The following is a 25658-nucleotide window of genomic DNA, read 5'->3' as shown; positions in this document are numbered from 1 at the left end:
TGACGCAGTGATTGGCTGGGTATCGGTGACGTGCGCTGACAGCGATGGGATCCTGGGGCAAGCGCGCGGGGATTGGTCAACTAAGGGGGATGCTCACGTCGAGGTCCGCATACGCTCCGTCTCCCGAGAGCGGGGGCTATATAAGGTGGTGCGCACAGGCGCAAAGGGAGTTGGTGACCAGCGAAGACTGAAGACGGAGGAGGAAGAGATAGGGCCCTGCGGCACCTAGTCCCGCTGTCCTTGTAAGGGCCGGGGCTCTGTGTGACCCAGAGGCGGGACCCTGGGACCCGGGGCCGAACGTCCGTGTGAGGGCCGGCCCTCGGGACCCAGAGGTTGTGACCCACGCCCAAGCTGGGGTGGGCCTGGAGGCTCCACGGACGTTACGGGGCTGGAGTGCAGTGTGAGCATGCAGTGTGAGCATGCAGCGTGAGCCATAGTAACTACACGTGTCAAGTGGAGTGTGTAGTGGGAAAGGTAGTGACCACACGTGTCAAGTGAAGTGTGTGTAGTGTGAGGAATAGTGACCACACGTTGTATCGTGACAAGTCAAGGTTTAATAAAAAGTGTGCTACCCGTCAAGAGGTTTCCTGCTGTCATTCCGATACTTCACTAGTATAAACAATACACCACACTATAATTGTTAACGCAGTAGTGGGTTTACTCTACAACACACAACTGGTTAGTGCTATATTAGTGTAATGGGTTCCGGAGACACTTGTAGATGTAACTTCTTTATTACGATTCAACACTCCAACTCTCCAACAGTCCTGATACTCTGTTACAGCCTAGGTACACAGCCTAGGTACATAGCCTAGATACACTACTCTGGCTACGCTCTGGAACTCGCCTCACAAGGTCGTAGAGTCGGGAGTTCCAGAGTCCCACCACTGGCTCTCACAGCATCCCAGGGTCCTCCGATGGCTGGTCTTGGGTCTTGGGTCTTGAGCTATGACTGGCCCTGATCGTCCAGGGAGCTCCGCTTTTATGCCCAGTCCCCAACGAGGGGTGGGGCCGTGTGCGCCCCCAGATATCCCACAGAGCACACACAGCCCCCCCCTTTGGCGGCGCCAAGGGAATTAAGCGCCTGGGAACTCAACGCCTGACGCCAAGAGGCTTAAGCGTCTGACCCGCCTGAGAACCCACCGCCTGGTGCCAAGAGGCTTTAGCGCCTGGCCCACCCAGGGTCCCAGAGCCCCCAGCAGCCCCTCCCTTCTTATGTCACTACATTACCCCCCTCTACGTAGCCTCCAACCGTCCCGGCTGTCAATAATTAGAAAGTTTAAATTAACGAAAGGGAGAGAGAGAAAAAAAATACGCGAGCCTCAACAGGAAAAGAAAAGAGAACAATAAAGCAACCATAAATACCATAACCAACCTGTACAACTTTACACTATATACAAGCATCAATCAACAAAAAGGTGAAGCAATGACATGTGAACAAACGACCCGCGGCACACCTAGCCCTCCTCGGGATCCGCATAGAAAACGGGGAATTAACAACAACAAATATACAGATTCCGACGCGTTGGATGCACAACCAACACCGGTAATCGAACCGAAATCACACAATCACCGCATGGATGGCAGGGATCCACACCACCCTGCCATCCTCCCATCCGTCAGGTGGTGAGAAGGCGAAGACCAACATGTCTATCACCCCTCTACACACACTTATCCGGACGTCTGTCTACGTCCCGGGTCGAGAAGTCGTACTTCAGGGCCGACCCATGTACTGGGCAAAGAAGTCGCACTTCAGGGCTGCTCCAGTATCTACATTTTAAAATATATATATAAAATTGACATGACACAAACAAAATAAATCTGCCTGCTCCTGTCCATAAATGGTGGCCGCACGCACGAACCGCATCTCCAAAAGGCATTCCGTGCTTGCGTCCCAGCAGCCCTCAATGAGGACCACCACCGACATTACATGTCAACCGTTAGCACCCCCCGCCTTTCCAACATGGCGCCTCCATCCTAAAACTGCGCACGTCGGCCATATCGGGGGGGAATTTTTGTGTTACCACCCCACCCGCCTTTCCGACGCGGCATCACAACCAGTAGCACGCGTCGGCCAAATCGGGGGGCTTCAACCCAGTCTCTCTCCAAGACTCGCATCGCAGCATATAGCTGTACCGACCGAGCTGAGACCCAATCTCTCTCCAAGACTCGCATCGCAGCATATAGCTGTACCGACCGAGCGGAGACCCAATCTCTCTCCATGACTCGCATCGCAGCATATAGCTGTACCGACCGAGCTGAGACGACCCAATCTCTCTCCAAGACTCGCATCGCAGCATATAGCTGTACCGACCGAGCTGAGACGACCCATCGTTCACTCCCTGCACAACATGCACCCTAACAACTGAGGGATACAGTCCCAACGTAACGGGACAACTACACCTGAACACCACGAATCTCCAGCCCACTGTTTCAATGCGCCTCGGAGTGTTTCAATCTCCGGGCCGTCAGGGCGAGCCTACTGCTCCAGACGCACCACGGAGGGTCTCAACCTCCGGGCCGTCAGGTCAAGCCGTCAGCTATTCCATGACGGGACCACACTCTCCGAGCCCTGTGAGTGCACAGCCCACTAGGCTAGACATGCCACGGAGTGTTTCAATCTCCGGGCTGTCAGGTCAAGCCGTCAGCCATAGCATAACGGGACCACACTCTCCGAGCCATGTGAGCACACAGCCCCCGAGGCTAGACATGCCACGGAGTGTCTCTATCTCCGGGCTGTCAGGTCAAGCCGTCAGCCATAGCATGACGGGAGAACAACTCTCGTGTTAGACACGCAACACCCGCTGGGCCATCCTGGTCAGGATCTGCACCCCAAGATATTTGAGAGCCAGCATGACAATTCCAAATCCTTGGCAGCATGTCACCATCTCAAGATAAATGCCCCATACAGTATATACATCGTTAACAATGACAGCACAAGCTATACATTAACAATCACGAACAAAGCTCAATACAAACCATACATTGTTAACAATCACAAGCAAAGTTTCACACATACATTGACAACACTCACGAGCGAAGCTCCACACAGTTTACCCAACAACAGTCACGACTCCCCGACGACAACGAAGAAAATATCAACAAAAAAATCATTAATCCGGAGCGCGTAAATGTACGAAGTGTCAGGGGCCTGGTCTCCCGACCTCCAACCTTTGGCCAGAGCAGCAAAGGCGGCGACCAGCATGTCGGTCGATGTGCCGGCCCCGGCGCCGGTTACAGTAAGAATGGTGCCCTCACTGTCCGGTCGCAGCGCTGATGACACGGTATGCTAGGTTGAAGCCAGCTGTCGTCCGGCAGTGAAGGTCGCAGCGCTGATGACGCGGCATTGCTAGGTTGCAAACAGCTGTCACCCGGCGGTGAGGGACGCAGCGCTGATGACGCGGCGTTGCTAAGTTGGACAGCGCTGAGCCCAGAAGTGACGTCGCTCCCAGCGGTCATTGCTCCCCCGGCAGAAGTGACGACACACCCTGATGTATTTGTGCCGGGAACGACTGCCATCTTTGTGTTGGAGCCGGCGGAATGGCGGGGCCGCTGCGCCGCCTCTCTCCCTCCTGTCTCCGCCTGTGAGCGACGCATGTCGTCCAGGATGGAGACGGTGGCGTGGAGCAGCTCAGTGAGGCGAAGCAGCGCCTCCTCCATCGCTGCTCCCGACGCTCGAGAGGGGACGGTCGGCAGAGCAGACAGCTGTTCAGCCGGCGGTGCAGCGTCGCTGTCGGCCGGCGTTGGCCGCCCCATCGCTGCTTGTTCCTCGACATCGCCGTCAGGACTGAAGGTACGTGGCTTACCTCTTGTCTCCATTGCCACTTCTGACGCCAAATGTAATGGGTTCCGGAGACACTTGTAGATGTAACTTCTTTGTTACGATTCAACACTCCAACTCTCCAACAGTCCTGATACTCTGTTACAGCCTAGGTACACAGCCTAGGTACACAGCCTAGATACACTACTCTGGCTACGCTCTGGAACTCGCCTCACAAGGTCGTAGAGTCGGGAGTTCCAGAGTCCCACCACTGGCTCTCACAGCATCCCAGGGTCCTCCGATGGCTGGTCTTGGGTCTTGGGTCTTGAGCTACGACTGGCCCTGATCGTCCAGGGAGCTCCACTTTTATGCCCAGTCCCCAACGAGGGGTGGGGCCGTGTGCGCCCCCAGATATCCCACAGAGCACACACAGCCCCCCCCTTTGGCGGCGCCAAGGGGATTAAGCGCCTGGGAACTTAACGCCTGATGCCAAGAGGCTTAAGCGTCTGACCCGCCTGAGAACCCACCGCCTGGTGCCAAGATGCTTAAGCGCCTGGCCCACCCAGGGTCCCAGAGCCCCCAGCAGCCCCTCCCTTCTTATGTCACTACACTAGTATAAACAACACACCACACTATAATTGTTAACGTAGTAGTGGGTTTATTCTGCAACACAACCGGTTAGTGCTGCACTAGTGTTGAGGAGTGGAGTGCTGACGTCAGGTCACACTCGCCTCGGGGGGAATGCCGTCAAGGAAAAGTGACGTCATGCCACCCGGGGTATTTGAGGGGAGACCCGTTATGTAGACGGGATCTTCGCGGTGAGCCAGAGGAGTGAGTGTTAGGGGAGTAGGGGGTTCCGGGATAGAGGGTAGAGAGCCAGGCTAAAGGGCTGCTTTATCCGGCTGGCCGAGTTGGATGAACCCTCGGTCAGTGCTGTGGGAAGAGCCCGATAGCCTGGTAGGGTGTAGGGAACTCCCAGTACCCTTCCCCTGGGGAGATTAGTTAATAACTGTGTTAACCCCTTCCCCCGAGTTAGGCGCAAGCCCTTAAATAAAGAGTTGGCGTAGAGCCCCTACACGACTGGCTTCCGTACGAGCGGAAATGTAAAATCCAGCGCGAAACGGAAGACCATGGCTGGCATACCTCTGGTGGGGGAGGACGAAGCTGTGGGTGGCTTGGCGGAGACCCCGGAGTTCGAGACGCGCCCCGGACAGGTGGCCCGGGCTGGAGCCGGAGGAGGCGGCGACGGGGGAACCGCGGTGCCGCCAGCTGACGTCTGGCGCGTCATGGCAGCCCAGTTGGAGCTGCTCCAGCGGTCGGTGGCTCAGCTCACCGTCGTGCTGGCGTAGTGGGAGCGTGCACACGTCGCGGGCGGGGGGACGCGCGATTGTCATGATTTGGCTGACGCCGCGCCTCCCGCCGCAACTCAGGCTCCCGCCATTTTCGCACTGGCTGCGCTGAAGCAGGGCGCCACCATTTTTTCTGCGACGCCGCTGGCGGGCGCAATTTTTCATGCGTCGCCGGAGTCGGGAGCAATGGTTTATACGATGCCGCAAGTCATAAAAAGCGTCATGGCGGCACCCATGAGCGCCGCCGCTCCATACGTCGCCGCGGATGTCGCAGCGGGCTCCCCGCGGGCCAGGGCGATGGGGCGGCTGCGTCGGCTACTCCCTGTCGCGCCGTTTGTGGCTAAGGGTGGGGACTGGGCGGACTTCCAGGCCCGCTTCGTGGTGGCCTACCAATATGTGCGCTGGCCGGAGGAGGAGGCCCTACTAGGGCTGCCCACATGCTTGGACGCTAGGGCCTTGCAGACCTTCTTGGGTATTCCACCAGCGCTGAAGTCCACGCTGCAGTCCGCCTTTGATCAGATGGCTGAGGTTTATGAGCCACTATCTGCGGCGTGACTCAAGTTTACGGCGCGCCGGCGGGAGAAGGGGGAGTCGCCTCTCGCGTTTCGCTGCTCCCTCCTTGCGCTGGCTCGGGCCGCATACCCCGACGTGGAGGGGGCCGTGATAGACTCCCTGGCGTTGGACAGGCTGCTGGATCTCGCGGGGGAGTTAGGAGTCGCTTTGTCCATCGCGGCAGAGTCCAAAATTACGTCGTTGGCCGTCGTCCAGAACATTCAAACTCAACTGGTGCTGCGGCGCCCTCCGGCGATGGCAGCGTGCGCGGGTGCTCCGGCACCGGCGGATGTGGTGGCGGCCCGGGAAGCGGCGACCTACGATCGCCGCAGGGTCGGCGGATCTGCTCGCCGGACAGGGGCGGGGTGAGCGGCTCCTTCCCATTCGCAAGTCCGGGGATGGGTGACTTGCTTCCGTTGTGGTCAGCTGGGCCACTTCGAGAGGGGGTGCAACAACGCCCACGGGATCTACACCAAGGCCTCTCCTCCCGCAGACGTCCCTCCAGCGGCGGGACCTCCCGGGCACCAAACAAGTCACGACGCATCCATTGTTCGGCCGCTCCCTTCACCTCAGGCATCTCGCGGGGTTAGGGTCCATCTTCACGGGCCCATCTCTGGGGGGTCCGACTCGGGTGCTGTGACGACTGGCTGGCCCAGACGGACTCGCCAGTGGCGGGCCCTGGCGCATCGCATGGTGGCCGCTGCTGCCGGGTCTTCGTCCGTGCTGGGGCGCGTGCAGGGGGTCGAGGTACGGCGCCATTTCCACACTGGGTGCGCCGCGGGAGATGGCCGCCATGTTTATGGCGACGCAGTCAGCGGCGGCCATGTTGGCCGAGGGGCCGCAAATGGCCGCCATTTCGGCTGTGACGTCGCAAGCGGCGGCCATTGTTGCTGCAACGCCGCAAGTCGGTGCCATGGACGCCGCTCTTCATCGCCGGCGCAGCCGCGGTTCCATTGCGCGTCGCACCTGCGGATCTGGCCGCCGGCGATGACGCTGCTCCGCACCACGGACCACGCAGCGCCCGCTGGGGGGCTCCAAGTACGTCCGCGGATGTCATCCTCTCCGCGCCGCCGGATTGGGTAGCGGCCGCCGCCGCCGTTGGTGCCGCCGCGGCCCCGCACATCGCCACGCCGCCGGAGGTTGCCGTGACTGCTACCGCGGCTCTGCACCTCGCCGCGCCGGCGGGGTGGGCCGCAGGGGCCGCCGCAGCCCCGAATCATACCGCCCGCGCCTACGGCGTGGCCCGAAGGGGCCGCGGGGGCTGCCGCAGCCACGCACGCTGACGCCGCGCCTCCGCCGTCGCCGTGTGCGCTGGGCCGGTTGCTGGCGATACCGCGGCCTCGTACCTCGCCGTGGCTGCGGGGTGGGCAGCGGGCGCCACCGCGGCTCCGTACACCGCCGCAGACAGGTGGGTCGCGGGCGCTGTGACGCCTCCACACCTCGAAGCGTCTACGGCGTGGCCCACGGGGGCCGCAACGCCACCGCACCTTGCCGCGTCTCCGTTGTGGCCTACGAGTGCCGCAACGCAGCCCACACTCGCCGCGTCTCCGGTGTGGCCTACAAGTGCCGCAACGCAGCCGCCCATCGCCACGTCTGCGGGGTGGCCCGCGGGTGCCGCGGGGCTTCGACACCTCGCCGCACCGCACGGCCAAGGACTGCGCCGGTTGCACCCACGTCGCACTGTTAGTCGCAAAGGTGGGCGACTGGTTGGCCTTCCAGGACCGGTTCGACGCGATGTATATGTCGGTCGGCTGGCCCATGGAGGAGGCATTGCGGGCCCTTCCGACCCGTTTGGATGAGAGGGCGCTGCAGGCTTTCAAGTCAATCCCACCAGTCGATAAGTCTACGCTTCTGGCGGCGTATATTCAGATGGCCAACGTCTTCGAGCCACCGTCCAGTGCGTGCCTGAAGTTCTCGCTACGGCGGCGGGAGGAGGGGGAACTGCCATTGGCCTTCCGCTGTTCGCTCCTGGCCTGGCACAGGCCGCATACCCTGACCTGGAGGGCAGAGCACTGGACTCGATGGCCCTGGAACGGCTACTTGACCTGGCACGGGAGCTGGGGATCGCTTTGTCGATCAACAACGATCGCCAGATCACGTCCTTGGCGGTGGCCGAGAACATTCAGACACACCTCTCCCTCCGCCAACAGCCCTAGATGGCGCGGGGGTCCCGGCACCAGAGGGGAGAGCCGTCTCTCAGGGAGTGGACACCCTCGCAGCCCTGGCAAATCCTGAGCATCGCGGGAGGGATGCGGGTCGCCGTCCGGAGCAGCGGGGGCGGCCGGGACCTTCCCATCCGCAGGACGCTGCCACTGTGGCCTGCGTCCGCTGTGGCCAGCAGGGCCACATTGAGCGGGGCTGCCAGAATGCCCCGGGAGCCTTCAACAAGCTGCCTCCGGCCCCTCCCGGTCCCTCGTCAGCATCGGGCCCCAAACCCCAGACGAGTCGCGACGTATCACCCGCACGGCCGCTCCCCTCACCTCATGCATCTAGTGGGGCTAGGGCCCATCGTCATGGGGTTGTCCTTGAGGGGTCGGGTGCACCATCGTTGTCACCCGCTGGGTGGTTGGACATGCTTGTGCACCGGATGGAGGCGGTGGCTGCTGGCTCCTCAGCGGTGGCGGGATGCGTGCAAGGGGTGGAAGTTCACTTTTTGGTGGATACGGGTGCATCTGCCACTATTATTTCGGAGGCCATCCTCGAGCTACTACCCCCGCAGCGTGGGTCCATTAAGGCCGGTTCATGGGGTTTGTGTCGCCGCGAACGGCGGCAATTTAGACACCTTGGGCCACGTTATAGCATCGGTTCGGGTTGACGAGATTGAGTTGGCCGGGCCTATTTTGGTCTCCAAGACCTTGGCATTCCCATGCCTCTTGGGGACCGACTTTTCGTCTAGAATGCCCATTCGAATTCTCGTTGACCAGGTATGTGTGTAAATGCCGTCAGGAAGGCGGTTCTTTTCGACTCTAAACTTGCTCTCCGGCTTCTGGCAGTTGCAACTGGACGAGACCTCTAGACCCAAGACAGCGTTCCGCACGCCCCAGGGGTTGTTCGAATTCAATCGGCTTAATATGGGTCTTCATCCGGCCCCAGCCACCTTCCAGCGTCAAGGAGATGGTCTTGGTGGACGACGTCATTGTTTTTGGCCGTACGTTTGACGAGCACTTGCAACGCCTTGAGTCTGTGTTCGTCAAAGTGCGTGCTGCGGACTTTAAATTTAACCCCAGAAATGCCATTTGCTACAACCATCGATGAAGTATTTGGGACACATTGTTAGTACGTCAGGTGTCGCCACGAATGCGGAGAAAACAACTTGTGTCTGGACGTGGCCGACTCCCACATCTGTCGCGGAGGTGTGTAGCTTCGTCGGCTTCACATCGTACTATCGTCGGTTTGTTCGCGATTTTGCGACAATTGCGAAGCCGCTGCATGCACTCTCCGCCAAAGGCCAAAGGTTTCACTGGGGCGCGGAGGAGGACGCTGCTTTTGCGGTGCTTCGCACGGCCTTGGCAGATGCGCCGCCCTTGGGGTACCCGGATTTTTCTAAACCATTCCTTCGACACCGATACCAGTGACATGGGCATTGGAGCAGTCCTGGCCCAGGTGGTCGACGGGGTTGAGAGGGTGGTGGCATACGGAAGTCGTGTTCGGTCCCCGACGGAGCAGCGATAGTGTCACCCGGAGGGAAGTGCTGCCCATAATGTTTTGTTCCGTTATATAGGCCTTACTTGTACGGCAGATGGTTCACGGTCCGAACCGACCATGCGGCCCTACAATATTTGCTGATGATTATCCAGTGGCCCAGTTGGTCGCTTCGGCCAAGGCGGCCACCCCTCCAGGTGCGGCGTTGCCTGCGGATGTCGGCCTAGGACTCCCCAGAGAGCTATGGTCCAGCTTGCAGATGGAGGATTCCTCTCTGTGTTGGGCGTAAGGCCCGGAGCTCAGCTTCGTTGGCGGCCCCGGCGATCACCGTGCATGACCGTCTCTTCATGCGTTGGGATGCTACTGTGTGGTTGTGCCCACTAGCCTGCGTGGAAAATTAACCCGAGCCATTCACAAGAAGTTTATGCACCCTGGCTACCACAAGACCTTATTGACCCTTAAGCGGGACTATTACTGGCCGGGTGTAGAGGGTGATGTGGCGCTAATTTTCAAGGGTTGCCACGACTGTGTGCAGAGAAAGGCCCCAGTTGTCCAGGACCGGGCCCCGCTGCAGTCCATCTGGGTTTCTCGCGTTAATTTGCTTGTGGCGTTTGACATTTTGGGCCCATTCCCTGCATCCCAACGGGGCCATAAATACCTCTTGGTGGGCGTTGAGTACCTCACACGTGGGCCTGTGGCGTGGCCTTTGGTTAATCAGTCGGCCTCCTCTATCACCAAGGCGTTCGTCCAGGGGTACGTGTTGGACAAGGGTGCGCCGGAACAATTGTTAACTGACCAGGGGTGGAATTTCTCGTCTAGGTTTCTCAAGGATGGTGTGAACTCCTGGGCACCAAGAACATCTGCACCTCGGCCTACCACCCCCAGTCAGACGGGATGGTAGAGCGGTTGAACCGCACCCTCAGGTCCATGCTATGCCACCACGTGAACACGTCCCAGTCGGACTGGGGCCTGTTCGTCCCGGGGGTCTTGGAGGCATATCGGTTGGCCCCTCACGCCTCAGTGGGATTTTTGCCTTTTTGTTTGATGTACGGTAGGGAACCGGAACCCCCAGTGCACGTCCAGATGGACGTTGGGTCTTCCAAGAAGGGGTCGGCGGTGCCGGTCCCTTTGAAGGTCGCACTTGACCGGTTGCGCGAGGCACGGCAGGCCGCTACTGAAAATTCCGCCAGCCGGCAGGCGGCTAATGAGTGCCTGCCCAAACACCAGGCAGCTGGTCTCCTGTGGGTGGCGGGCCAAAAGGCATGGCTACATTTCCCCCAGGATCCCATTGGCACGTTTCCCAAATTACATCGCCCTTGGCAGGGCCCCGTTGAGGCTGTGGAGGTCCGACGACCGCAGCGCATCCGGATTCGGTTCGGTCGCCAGCGGTGGATTGTGCACCCGTCCCGGCTCAAGCGTTATGTACCATCTAGCCTGGGGGACCCACCCCCACTCCCGGAGCGGCCGGCGGGTGATGCATCCGTCGTGCCTGACCGGCCGGGTCTCGTTGACGGAGGCGACGTCCGCCCTGTGTGTGTGCCCCCAGGCCCCTCCCAAGTAAGGCCAGCGGAGACCCCTCGGCCACCAGAGGCCACGGCGGTGGGCCCTTCGCCCGCTAACGGACCACCTGCACGGGCGGCGGACGCTACACGAGGAAGCGGGCCGGCAGCGCATACCCGCTCGAGGGGGATGCGGCTCCGGTGATGGCCTTTGTGGCTGTTCAGCAGGCCCTGGCCCGGCGTCAGTTCGGCGCTGCTGGGCAGAAGAGGCCTTCGTTCTCTCTCTGTTTTTTCTGTTGTTGTGCCTGTGGTGCCGTGCTGCCCTAAGGTTGAGTTAATTTCTAGTAGCCGGTTTTGCCTTCAGGCACAAGCATTTTGTTAGTTGTTCGGCCTTCAGTCCGGGTTTGGGCCCTGCTTGCGTTGTGGTTGCAGCCGGGTCGGCTGTTTTTTTTTTCACGGGGGGTGGAGGGGGTAATGTAGAAGAGTAAAATATGGAAGTGGCGTCATGGGACGTGATGTCATGCGCGCTGGGCGGCACAATGACGTCATGTCTCCTCTAGTACTTAAGGGGGCCCACCCCGTGACGTAAGCGGGGTCGTAGCTGGAATCTAGGGTCGGAGTAGGGTGGAATGGGGAGCCAGGAGCAAGGGGGTAGGAATAGGGGATAGCACAGCGCCAGGGCTGGAGGTGACTGCGCTCCTCAGTCGGCCGTGTTGGCTGAACCCACGGCCGGCGCAGAGGAGGCAGCACGGGGCAGCCGGCTGTGTCGGGAACCAGTGGGACCGAGCCCGGGACCCCTAACCCCTGAGAAATTGTTACACCCATGTGTTATTTGCCATATCCTAATAAACCTTCCGGCGAATGCCCTTAACCTTCACGTCGTCTCCGAGTCGTCGTCGACTAGTTCTCTACACTAGTATACACAATACACCACACTATAATTGTGAATGTAGCAGTGGGTTTACTCTGCAACAGACAACCGGTTAGTGCTGGACTAGTATACACAATACACCACACTATAAATGTGAATGTAGTAGAGGGTTTACTCTGCAACACACAACTGGTTAGTGCTGTACTAGTAACAAATTGGCACGTTTTGTTCACGTGATAGAACCTCGATAATTGGCTGCGTTGGGTTGTGGTGGAGGCGGGTTTAACCCACGCACATTTATATTCATGCGATCTAACTTTAAAAAATCCTCTTATCGTGGTCGCGAAAGCACTACTACCAGGTGTTAAACTCACGTCCGACTTACCATCTCGCTGGGGTGGGTGAACAGGAGGTAGATGCCGGGCAGCTTGTCGTCCGAGTCCACCTTGAAGGGGTGGTGGACGCCCTGCAGCCGCTCGAGCCCCTGGACAAACAGGCTGCCTGCGAGTCCAAACAACGACGCAGCCACCGATTGACCCGACAAAGAGAAGAAAAGAGGGAAAAGTATTCAAGTAACATTCGTGGGTATTTCATGAAACTTATTCTTAGGTTTGTTCGGTAAAGTCACGTAGGTAAAAAAATTCAATTAAAATTAATAAAAGTAAAATAAAATAAAAATCACGACGTTTCGGAGGCAACACAAGCCTCCGTCTTCAAGTGGAACCGTCACAGCACGATAGCTGTATCAAGTAAGAGAAATTCCAAGAAAACAGTCCTTGTATATATACTGGTTGAGGGTGGGAGGAGCCAAGGTAGGCCCTGGATATTAATATTGTGAGGTTCGGTGCGGCTGAAGCACGCTGTTAGGAATGAGCCTTTGTTGTGTAGACTGGTTGAAAAGAGTTGTTAAGGTGAGGCTGATGTAAAGGTGCGTGTAAATGGGACTGAGGCTTTTGTTATGTAGAGGTGGTGAGGCTGAAACCGCTGCCAGGAGTGAGTCTTTGTTGTGTAGACTGGTTGAACTGGGAGGTTCTAAGAGTTGTTGAGGTGCGGCTGCTCTGAATGGAACTGAGTTTTGCCATGTTTCAGATCTGACTTGTGCTCGCGGGCACGATCAGAGATATGACGTTTCGTTTCTCCAATGTAGCAATCACCACAACTGCAACTCAATTTGTAGACTCCAGGGTATTGTAAGTCAGGAATGACATCTTTCACAAATGGAATTAGATCACGGATTTTATGTACTGTACTGAATTGGACTAGGATCTTATGTTTGTTTAGAATTTTGGAGATCTTTTTGGTCACGCCTGCTATGTATGGCAACGTGATAGTTTTGATAGGAGTTTCATGTGGCTGTTTCTGTATGGTGGGAGAAACAGTTTGGCGGATGGTGCGGTCAGAGTATCCGTTCATCCTGAGGACCCGATGTACATTCACTGGGCAGGTGGTGTTGGGTCAGAAATGCCATGAGCTCTGTGGTATAGCGTTTTGATGAGAGAATTCTTTTGAGATGGGTGGTGGTGGGAATCAGGTTTCAAGTAGGAATCTGTGTGGGTGGCTTTCCTGTAGACAGAATGTCCCAAGGATCCGTCAGGTCTCTGCTCAAACAGAACATCTAAGAATCGTAGTTTACCATCTTTCTCCACTTCCATGGGGAATCTGATGGATGGGTGTCTGGAATTGATGTGGTCCAAGAAGTGGTTCAATGCTGGGAGGCCATGTGGCCAAATGACGAAAGTGTCATCCACATACCTCTTCCACAGGGAAGGACGCAGGGTGGATGTCTGGATGGCGTCTGATTCAAACTTTTTCATGAACATGTTGGCTATCACTGGTGACAAGGGGGAGCCCATAGGGATACCCTCATTCGTCGTGATTTTTATTTTATTTTACTTTTATAAATTTTAATGCTTTACCTACGTGACTTTACCGAAAAAACCTAAGAATATGAATCCTTGCAGTCACGAAAGCTTCAAATCTAGAATTTAATGAAACTGTTCACGAGATTGTGCAAGTATAAATGTGTCCGTTAACCTGCCACCACCCCCGTGGAGCCTTAACAGCAAGTTGGGGCAAATGCTGTTAGCCAGCACCTATGAAGTCCGGCACGGCACACGAGGGGGTGGGTGGCGATGTTTACTACACACCGCTACACCAGGTACTCATTTGAGACCAAGTCGATCTAGGATAGGCCCAGAACCGCCACAACAACACACACAGACACTGCCCACCATGCATATGCAAACACACTGCCCACCACACACACACAGATGGACGGACACATGCACACACACATGCAAACACACACTGACGGACAAACACGCGCGCGCACACACACACACACCACCCGTCACACACACTGCCTCGCACACACACGCACGGACACACCGCCCGTCACACAAACATAGGTACACCGCCCATCTCACGCACACACACAAGAATCCACCCCCCGTCACACACACACGCACGCATGCCCACACATGCACGCACACGTGTCCTTGTTGAGCAGCAGGTGGGCGTGTTGCAGCATCTCCATGAAGGGCAGCTTGAGCGAGGCCTGCAGCTCCATGACGGAGTACGCGGTGACCAGCTCGATGTCGTCACCACCACGGTCACTACCGCGGCAATCATCGCCGCCGCCTGTCCCTTGCAGCAACGACCGCAGCTGCCTGAGCACGCGAGCCTCCTCCAGCAGCCACAGTGGCTGCGGCAGAAGCAGGGGTCAAGGCGCCAACAATGACTTTCGCTGTGTCGTATTCGTCATATGTCATCGTCGCCATCATCATTGTTGTTGCGTTTACGAATCGGCAACCTCTACTTGTACCGGAGGAAGAATCCGATGAGCCGTAAAGCTCTTTGTTTATCACAGATGTTCTGTTAAGTGGGGGTGGCACACGAGGGTCAGAAAATTTACAATGACAAACGCGACACAAAAACACGGTGGGAGTGCAAAGTATAGGAAAGGTAAGAAAATCACTAAAAATAAATAACAATCACATTTTTATTTTACTGGGTAAGAGCCACCGAGCTATTAGCTCTGCCACAAATGACAGCAGCTCACAATGCTTGCTGTATACAGGTAGTCCTCTACTTACGATGGAGATGCGTTACGACGACCCCATCGTAAGTCAAAAATATCGTAAGTCGAAGATGGCCTCGCCTACCCAGGAGTCTTAAAGAAAGGTGATAATTTAGCAAAACAGAGCAATTAACAGTACCGTACTGTATAAACAATATACTGTATTTATTAATTACAATACTGTATTGCACAGTGAAATGTAAAGTAAAAAAAACTAAAGTAAATTCTTAACCTACCTATATGAACTGCAATTTAACAGAAAGTTTTTTCAGGAAACAATCCTATCTGCTATAAAAACTTTTAACATGCATTGAACGTATCGCATCGTGGTAACCCTAAAATGTAATCGCTAAAGCTACGTATCATACATGCATTGAACGTATCGTAACGCATCATATTGTACTGTACTCACCAAGATTCGTACGCTACTGCGTTTGCCTGCCGCACGAAATTTAAAATATTTTACAATTTTGTCGCATCGCTATCGCCAGATCGAAATATCGTAAGTCAGACCATCGTAACTCGGGGACTATCTGTATCATCATCACCACGTGGAAATTAACAGCAGCTAAAACAATCGAAGTAACATTCATGGAGGTGCCACGGTGGCTAGGAGATTTTTACTCCCCCGCCTCGGTATGCAGGAGGGTCGTGGGTTTGATCCCGACCCTGACGCCCGCTGTATATTTGGCGTTTGCGGTGTCTCTCTCTCTATCCCCGTGGTGGTCACATGGATTTGTATCCAAGTCCTCCAGGTTTTCCCCCTCCCCATTTAGAATTGACATCACGCGTTTAGAGGATTTGGCTGCTGCTATAAACTTCCACGTGAGGATGAGCCACTTCGTCGGACTATCATTTGTAATATCATTTGTGATAGCCCGACAAAGTTTGGGCTACCTGGCAATCACTTGTGATGGCTAGGTCGCTTCTGAAAAAGAGCGATATAGCAGCTCAATCGGCCTTACCTAGTAAAATAAAAAATATTTTACTTCAGGGTAAGAGCGGTAGCTACTACTACCGCCCCGTTATAGGATGACCAGACCGCATAGCCGAGTCAGCGCCCTCCCTCCCCACCCACCTGGGCCCTGTCCGCCGGCACAACTCCCTCACCTGGCGGAGGTGTGGCGAGGCGGAGAGCAGGATGGCACGCGCGCTGTGGTACTCGGAGAGGCAGTCGCGGCAGTACTGCAGGTCCTCCTCGGCGGCCAGCGCCCGCCGCTCGGGCAGCCGGCCCCGCGCGTACGCTCGCAGCAGCCGCACCGCGTCGGCGCTCGGCCCTCCGTCGGCGTCGTCGTCGTCGGTGTCGGCGTCGTCCTCCCCCTCATCGCCTCCGTCGCGCCGCGTGCTCGCGCCGGAGTCGTCGCCGCACTGCAGCCAGTACTGCTGCTGCTGCGGGGTGCACCAGTGACAGGTGCTCATGGTGTTTGCTGGGGGACGTGGAAGAGAGGAGAGGCAGATTTAATTTGAGGACTTAAGGGAGGCAGTCACTTCCTCCTCCTCCGGTCGTGCGGCTGACGTGGATGCAGAGCGGTACCAACAATTTTGCGCTGCGCGCGCAGACGTCAAACTTCGCTGGTACCGTAATGTAGAGCCAACCGCGCTCTTCGGAGGTGCGGGGGAAGGACAACAAACTCAACACATAAAGCAGTTCTAAAGAAACTAGTTTTAAATTTTGTATAATAGTGTATAGTGTAGTGTATAGTGTAGTAGTGTATAATAGTGTAGTACAGCGGTCGGGAACCTATGGCTCGCGAGCCATATATGGCTCTTCCAGTGACGGCATATGGCTCCCAAGCAATTTTGAGTTGAAAAAAATAATAATAATGAAAAAACTAAAAATCAGTTTGGAACTGATTTTAAAATACTTGTGATATTGTTTAATGATACTGTGTCATTTTAAAGTAAACAGAAATTAGTTTTGAAGATAAATTTCACGGGTCACGCCTGCATGAAGCTCAACCTCACCACGTATGAACCAGACTACAAGGCCATCAGCAAAACCATGCAGCACCAGAAGTCGCATTAAAAGTAAGACATATTTAATTTAGTAAACGTTAAAAATACTATATGGCTCTCAATGAAATATATTTAGAAATATTTGGCTTTTATGGCTCTCCCAGTCAAAAAGGTTCCCGACCCCTGGTGTAGTAGTATATAATAGCGTAGTGTAACATGTGTAGTGTAGTGTGTATATAGTGTAGTGTGTATAGTGTAGTGCTTGTAGTGTAGTGCGTGTAGTGTAGCATGTGTAGTGTAGCATGTGTGGTGTAGTGTGTGTAGTTTCATGTCTGCCAAAAACAACCCCCCCTACCTCCCCGTGGTGCCGGATGGGCAACGTTGTCGTGGACAGTGCTGTGGGGGGAGGGAGGGCCAATTCTGATTGGCCTTTCCCCTCAGGGCGTTTGTGACCACCACAGCGGCTAATCAGGAGCTCTGGATGGGTGCGAGGGGCTGGTAACCCCTCCACCTTCAATAAATTAGCACTAAACCACGTGAAAAATATCAAATTTATAAGCTTGTGCCGGAGGCTCCGGGGGGACAGGCGTCTATGATGTATCCTGGCCAAACCCCATCTGGCGGAGCCAGGAGATTGAATCTTTACCCTCGGGGCTACTCGAGAAACAACAAAAAGCCACTACGTGTGGCCACGTAGAATGTTTGAACGCTCACTGCGGAGAAGAGGCTTTCACGCCTCTGTCGGGAGCTGGACCGGTACCGCCTGGATCTCTGTGGCATTCAGGTCCGTTGGACCAGCTCTGGCTCCTGTCACCATGAGGGGTGGAAAGTCCTCTACTCGGGGCAGGAGATTGCCAAACAACAGGGTGTGGCTCTTCTTCTGAACAAAAAAATTAAGGGGACGTGGGAATGTGGCGGTGAGGTGTGGGAAGCTGTAAGCCCCAGGCTACTTTGGGCTCGCCTTCCTATCAACCAGAGGCGAGGAGAGGTGGTGGTGGTTACTTATGCCCCCATCGAAGACGAACATCCGTGGAGGGATGCAGGCAAGGCCGATGAGTCAGATGCCTTCTATAACCTCCTGTCACAGGTGCTGGCTGAAGTGGCCCCTCGGGATAGAGTCATCTTGTTGGGCGACTTCAATGCTCGAGTTGGTCATGATGCTGGCACCTGGTCTGGAGTGATTGGAAGGCATGGGCCAGATAAGCTCAATAACAATGGTAGGAGGCTGCTAGATTTTTGTGCAGCTCATGGGCTTGAAATTACCAACATGCTGTTCCGGCATCGGCGCATTCACACAACATCATGGATGCATGCCGGGTCCAAGCAAGAACATCTGCTGGACTAAATAGTGATGGACCAGCGGATGCGAGCCCATGTCCTTGACACCAGGACCTAGCGTGGAGCTGATCTGCCCTCTGACCATCGACTTGTCATCTGTAAGATGAGCCTGCCATTCTTCCACTCCGGTGGTGGGTGTACACCCAGGACCCCATTCCAACCTAAGGTGGCCTGATCTCAGCTAGCTGATGAAAGTTGCAAGCGAGAATTTAATCATCGCTTGCGGCTGGGGTTGGCATCGTCCCCCACTCCTCCAGATGTCGAGGGTAAATGGGCGAGGTTTAGGACCGACTCATGCAGCTGCAATGGCTGCTTTGGGTACGCGGTCCAGACCTCCCCAGAGACCGACTGACTGAAAGAGGAGGTGTTCAGGAAGGTTGAGAAAAAGGGACAGGCCCACTCTACAGCATCCCACGTCAAAGAATGAGGCGACTTACCGCAGCCTTCGCTCGGAGGTTCGGAGAGCCGTGAAGCGCTGCAAGGATGGGTGGTGGTCGCGGGTTGCTGAGGAGATGGAGTCTGCTTCAATGGCCCGCGATCACAAATCCCTATTTAATTCCATCAAAAAAGTAACCTGCAGCACCACACCTATTACCATCATTAGGGGAAAGAAGGGTGATCCAATCTCCGACCCCCAGTAACAGGTTTGCAGATTTGCTGAGCATTTCTGAGGTCCTGGGGGAGGGGGAATCCCTCAGCCTGGAAAACAACATTGGACAAAGTGGGGATGACCCTGCTGAGGCTGCGGTGCCTCAAATATTGGAGGAAGAAGTCACCCCCTGTGAGTGGCTGGCTGAGGTGCCATCTGTTGAGGAAGTACTGAGGGCGATCCAGAGTCTGAGACCAGGAAAGGCACCGGGCAGAGATGATCTCCCACGCGAAATGCTCAGGGAGGGTGGCGTTTGTGCGCAGACTACCCTACATGACATCATAACAACAGTCTGGGCCACTGGACGGTTCCGCAGGACTGGAAGGATGCCCTGGTGGTCCCCCTCTTTAAGAAGGGGGACCGTACAGACTGTAACAACTACAGGGGCATCTCACTCCTCAGTGTGCCGGGAAAGGTGCTGGCAAGGATTATTCAACATCGCCTTGATAGGCACGCTGAGGAGAGGCTTGCGGAGCCCCAATGCGGTTTCAGTGGTGGGATCAGCACCATGGGACCCTCATCCGAGCCGGGTTGTAGCGGACCGGTACTGCACGTGCTATATACTGTACATGCTATAGACTGTGCATGCTATAGACTGTAGTACAGTGCTGCACTGTTATGCCATCGGTTTGCAGAGGAAGGCCCTCGCCCAGCAGTGGATTGACCATGGATGAGGATGGTGGTGATGATGGTGGTGATGGTGGTGATGATGGTGGTGATGATGGTGATCATGGTGGTGATGGTGGTGATGGTGGTGATGGTGGTGATGATGGTGATGATGATGGTGGTGATGGTGGTGATGATGGTGATGGATGGTGGTGATGGTGATGATGGTGGTGATGATGGTGATGATGGTGGTGATGATGGTGGTGATGATGGTGATGATGATGGTGGTGATGATGATGATGGTGGTGATGATGATGGTGATGATGGTGGTGATGATGATGGTGATGATGGTGGTGGTGATGATGGTGATGATGGTGATGATGATGGTGGTGGTGATGGTGATGATGGTAATGATGGTGGTGATGATGGTGATGATGATGGTGGTGATGATGGTGATGATGATGGTGGTGATGATGGTGGTGATGATGGTGATGATGATGGTGGTGATGATGGTGGTGATGATGGTGATGATGATGGTGGTGATGATGGTGGTGATGATGGTGATGATGATGGTGGTGATGATGATGATGATGGTGGTGATGATGGTGGTGATGATGATGGTGGTGATGATGATGATGGTGATGATGGTGATGATGGTGATGATGATGGTGGTGATGATGATGGTGGTGATGATGGTGGTGATGATGGTGATGATGATGGTGGTGATGATGATGATGGTGGTGATGATGGTGGTGATGATGATGGTGGTGATGATGATGATGGTGATGATGGTGATGATGGTGATGATGATGATGGTGGTGGTGATGGTGATGATGGTGGTGGTGATGGTGATGATGGTAATGATGGTGGTGATGATGATGATGGTGGTGGTGATGATGGTGATGATGGTGATGATGATGATGGTGGTGGTGATGGTGATGATGGTAATGATGGTGGTGATGATGGTGATGATGATGATGGTGGTGATGATGATGATGGTGGTGATGGTGGTGATGATGATGGTGGTGATGATGGTCATGACGGTGATGATGTGATAGTGATGTGTGATGGTGGTGATGGTGGTGGTGATGATGATGGTGGTGATGATGATGATGGTGATGATGGTAACTTTTCTCAAAGTCGCGTACAGTATACAACTGGCTGCACGCGCGCGCCGTTTACAGTGCGAGCGCAGTACACAGCGCATACAGTGTGCACGGCGCGTACAGTGTGCACGGCGCGTACAGTGTGCACGGCGCGTACAGTGTGCACGGCGCGTACAGTGTGCACGGCGCGTACAGTGTGCACGGCGCGTACAGTGTGCACGGCGCGTACAGTGTGCACGGCGCGTACAGTGTGCACGGCGCGTACAGTGTGCACGGCGCGTACAGTGTGCACGGCGCGTACAGTGTGCACGGCGCGTACAGTGTGCACGGCGCGTACAGTGTGCACGGCGCGTACAGTGTGCACGGCGCGTACAGTGTGCACGGTGTAAAAGTAAACTCACAGCGCGGTCTCGGCGCAGGGCCCAGGCGATAGGCGCGGACGAGAGAGGCGCCTCTGTGTCGCCTCCTCGACTTCTATCATCCAGCCCCGCCGGACGGGACGACTCTCGCCGCTCTCTCTCTCTCTCGCGCGACTTCTCGAGACAGCGAGACACGGAGAGACACACACGGAGAGACACACAGAGGCACCCACACACAGCGAGAGACACGCAGATACACACACAGATACACACAGAGAGACACACAGAGAGACACAGAGAGGCACCCACACACAGCGAGAGACACACAGATACACACACAGATACACACAGAGATACACACAGAGGCACCCACACACAGCGAGAGACACACAGATACACACACAGATACACACAGAGAGACACACAGAGAGACACAGAGAGGCACCCACACACAGCGAGAGACACACAGATACACACACAGATACACACAGAGATACACACAGAGAGACACAGAGAGGCACCCACACACAGCGAGAGACACACAGATACACACACAGATACACACAGAGAGGCACCCACACACAGCGAGAGACACACAGATACACACACAGATACACACAGAGAGACACACAGAGAGACACACAGAGAGACACACAGAGAGACACACAGAGAGGCACCCACACACAGCGAGAGACATACAGATACACACACAGATACACACAGAGAGACACACAGAGAGACACAGAGAGGCACCCACACACAGCGAGAGACACACAGATACACACACAGATACACACAGAGAGACACACAGAGAGACACAGAGAGGCACCCACACACAGCGAGAGACACACAGATACACACACAGATACACACAGAGATACACACAGAGAGACACAGAGAGGCACCCACACACAGCGAGAGACACACAGATACACACACAGATACACACAGAGAGACACACAGAGAGACACAGAGAGGCACCCACACACAGCGAGAGACACACAGATACACACACAGATACACACAGAGAGACACACAGAGAGACACAGAGAGGCACCCACACACAGCGAGAGACACACAGATACACACACAGATACACACAGAGAGACACACAGAGAGACACAGAGAGGCACACACACACAGCGAGAGACACACAGATACACACACAGATACACACAGAGAGACACACAGAGAGACACAGAGAGGCACCCACACACAGCGAGAGACACACAGATACACACAGAGAGACACACAGAGAGACACAGAGAGGCACCCACACACAGCGAGAGACACACAGATACACACACAGATACACACACAGATACACACAGAGAGACACAGAGAGGCACCCACACACAGCGAGAGACACACAGATACACACAGAGAGACACACAGAGAGACACAGAGAGGCACCCACACACAGCGAGAGACACACAGATACACACACAGATACACACAGAGAGACACACAGAGAGACACAGAGAGGCACCCACACACAGCGAGAGACACACAGATACACACACAGATACACACAGAGAGACACACAGAGAGACACAGAGAGGCACCCACACACAGCGAGAGACACACAGATACACACACAGATACACACAGAGAGACACACAGAGAGACACACAGAGGCACCCACACACAGCGAGAGACACACAGATACACACACAGATACACACAGAGAGACACACAGAGAGACACAGAGAGGCACCCACACACAGCGAGAGACACACAGATACACACACAGATACACACAGAGAGACACACAGAGAGACACAGAGAGGCACTGGGGACACTTTCGCGTGCTGCGGCTCCGGGCTAAGAGCGCTCGCGCTGTGGCAGCAGCAGCGGCGCCCTCGTGGCCGGGCGCTCGCGATTGGCCAGAGCGGCGAGCCACGTGACGAGGCGGAGGCCGCCACCAAAGGCAAAGGTGGCCCGCATAGCCTCCAGGGGATTTAGGGGCAAGTGCTGTAGGCAAAGGTGGCCCGCGTAGCCTGTAACAGGCTGTAGGGGCAAGTGCTGTTAGCGAGCAGCGCCTTTGACGGCCGGCACGGCACACGAGGGGGTGGGTGGCCAACAGCGCGCACGCCCGGTCGCCTTTGTCTCCCCAGTGGCGATCTTTACTACACACCGCACCAGGTACTCATTGGAGGCCGAGTCGACCTAGGGGAGGCCCAGGACCTGTTCAAGATAATAGCCGTCACTAGTAGCGCGCAGCGCGCTAACCGTTGCACCACCGCTCCCCCACCGATACCACAGAGACGTCACCACGGCGCCCGTGCCAGGCTAGGTGCACTTTGAGGCTATCACGTGAAGCGTTGAAGGCTCGCTGACCAGGAGGTCTCGGGACAGACCCTGCAGGTGCCACGGGTCGACTGACTGAGATGACCGGTAGATGCACACCAGCTCTACCCCCTACTGTGCCAGGCTAGGTGCATGAGGTATTGATACAGACCCTGCAGGTGCCACGGGTTGAATGACTGAGATGACCGGTAGATGCACACCAGCTGTACCCCCTACTGTGCCAGGCTAGGTGCATGAGGTCTCGATACAGACCCTGCAGGTGCCACGGGTTGAATGACTGAGATGACCGGTAGATGCACCACTAGCTGTACCCCCTACTGTGCCAGGCTAGGTGCAGGAGGTCTCGGGACAGACCCAGCAGGTGCCACGGGTCGACTGACTGAGATGACCGGTAAATGCACCACCACCTGTGCCCGCTACTGTGCCAGGCTAGGTGCAGGAGGTTTCGGGACAGACCCAGCAGGTGCCACGGATCGACTGACTGAGATGACCGGTAGATGCACCACCACCTGTGCCCGCTACTGTGCCAACTCGCTGTGTTTTAGCCGCCCGGCGCTCCGCTCGTTGTTGTGAGCGTCGCTCCTCCCCCCTCCGTTGTTGCTGGAGGGCGACTGCCTCCAACTGCCCAGTGTTGTATACTAACCCTTCTTCCAAAATTGAGATTAATAATATTTGATGATATTTTTATATATTATCTTTTTACTTGTTTTTTTTAATGAATGAAACACACCAAAGCGCAGCAAACTGCAAAACACCAGGTGTTGTTAAGTAATGAACTGGAGGAGGGCTAGGATGGCAGAATTTGCAACCTTGCTTCAAGGAAAGATAAGGCCTGATGAACGGGCACATGTCACCCGTGCAGGCGGCAGAGACAGTGGGAGTGTCAGCCAGACATAGTTAAGGCAAAAAGCCCAACCATCCTGCATGGTTTTAAAGTAACGTCAAAATTCGAAATTCAACAACAGAGTAGGCTAAATAATCGATCCTCGCGCTCGCTCAAATTGGAGACCAGGCTGTGTTGTATACTAACCCTTCCTCCAAAATTGAGATTAATAATATTTGATGATTTTTATATATTATCTTTTTACTTGTTTTTTTAAACACACCAAAGCGCAGCAAACTGCAAAACACCAGGTGTTGTTAAGTGATGAACTGGAGGAGGGCTAGGATGGCAGAATTTGCAACCTTGCTTCAAGGAAAGATAAGGCCTGATGAACGGGCACATGTCACCCGTGCAGGCGGCAGAGACAGTGGGAGTGTCAGCCAGACATAGTTAAGGCAAAAAGCCCAACCATCCTGCATGGTTTTAAAGTAACGTCAAAATTCGAAATTCAACAACAGAGTAGGCTAAATTATCGATCCTCGCGCTCGCTCAAATTGGAGACCAGGCTGCGAGCTACATCAATGAACCATTGCCCATTTGCTAATCCAATACTGAATGTTAATATTACTGAAGTCAAAACGAATTCTATGACCTCAGCACATGGGCAAATAATAGGGCAGTGTCGACTCAAAGGCAATGGAAGAAAGCAGAGGCGCCTTTGTCTAAATCACAACCACAGAAAGCCAGGAATCATCACTGATTGTGTGTTTAGGGATTCCGAGCTAGTTGGAACACGTGCACACAGGGGGGAGGTAGAAGTACGCCTTGTCCTCCTGCAGCTGAGGGAACAAAGATAAACCCAAAAAGGCCAAGGAATGAAATTATTAAATCCAGGGTGAGTGGTCAAATGAAGTGGGTCAGCTCAGGGCTGTGTGCACAGGGGAGGGAGCTGATTTAAACAACCCTGCACGTCTGAACGTGAGGGGGCCTTTGACCTGAAATTAAGAATAACACTCCCAGAGCAGAAGGTTGGATGGCCACAGTGAGACGAGAATAAGAGTGTTGTATATCTCTCAAGGATGCAGACCCAGCTGAACAACAAGGCTGCGGGGGTCACCAGAAGTTCGCGTTCGCCTAGTTAAGACAAAAAGCTCAATTATTCTGTATTGCTATTAAAGTAACGTTAAAGTCGGAATTTAACAACAGGGTAGGCTAAAGTTATTGATATTCACACCCACTCCAATTAATGATGTGGTGGTGATGATGGTGATGATGGTGATGATGATGATGGTGGTGGTGATGGTGATGATGGTAATGATGGTGGTGATGATGATGGTGGTGGTGATGGTGATGATGGTAATGATGGTGGTGATGATGGTGATGATGATGGTGGTGATGATGATGATGATGATGGTGGTGGTGATGGTGGTGATGATGATGGTGATGATGATGGTGGTGATGATGGTGATGACGGTGATGATGTGATAGTGATGTGTGATGGTGATGATGGTGGTGGTGATGATGATAATGGTGGTGATGATGGTGGTGATGGTGATGATGATGGTGGTGATGATGATGATGGTGGTGGTGATGATGGTAACTTTTCTCAAAGTCGCGTACAGTATACAACTGGCTGCACGCGCGCGCCGTTTACAGTGCGAGCGCAGTACACAGCGCGTACAGTGTGCACGGTGCGTACAGTGTGCACGGTGCGTACAGTGTGCACGGCGCGTACAGTGTGCACGGCGCGTACAGTGTG

General features: G+C 55.0%; 1 protein-coding gene across 1 annotated transcript in view; it reads right to left on the bottom strand.

Annotated features, from left to right (window-relative positions):
• LOC133361215 (probable helicase senataxin) overlaps positions 1-25658 on the bottom strand; it is a 31439-nt gene that overhangs the window by 2964 nt on the left and 2817 nt on the right. The window contains exons 2-5 of the mRNA XM_061580098.1: positions 20809-20940; positions 15863-16179; positions 14164-14377; positions 12059-12174 (exon numbers count right to left, since the gene is read on the bottom strand). Coding sequence (XP_061436082.1) covers positions 12059-12174; positions 14164-14377; positions 15863-16171 — 639 coding nt within the window. The 5' untranslated portion in view covers positions 16172-16179; positions 20809-20940. The remainder of the gene's footprint in view (positions 1-12058; positions 12175-14163; positions 14378-15862; positions 16180-20808; positions 20941-25658) is intronic.

Source organism: Lethenteron reissneri, chromosome 71 (assembly GCF_015708825.2).
Source record: "Lethenteron reissneri isolate LAM-NWPU_2019-01 chromosome 71, ASM1570882v1, whole genome shotgun sequence".
Classification (NCBI taxonomy): Eukaryota; Metazoa; Chordata; class Hyperoartia; order Petromyzontiformes; family Petromyzontidae; genus Lethenteron; species Lethenteron reissneri.
The sequence above is the reverse complement of the archived record's forward strand: the minus strand, read 5'-3'. Positions and strand labels throughout refer to the sequence as shown.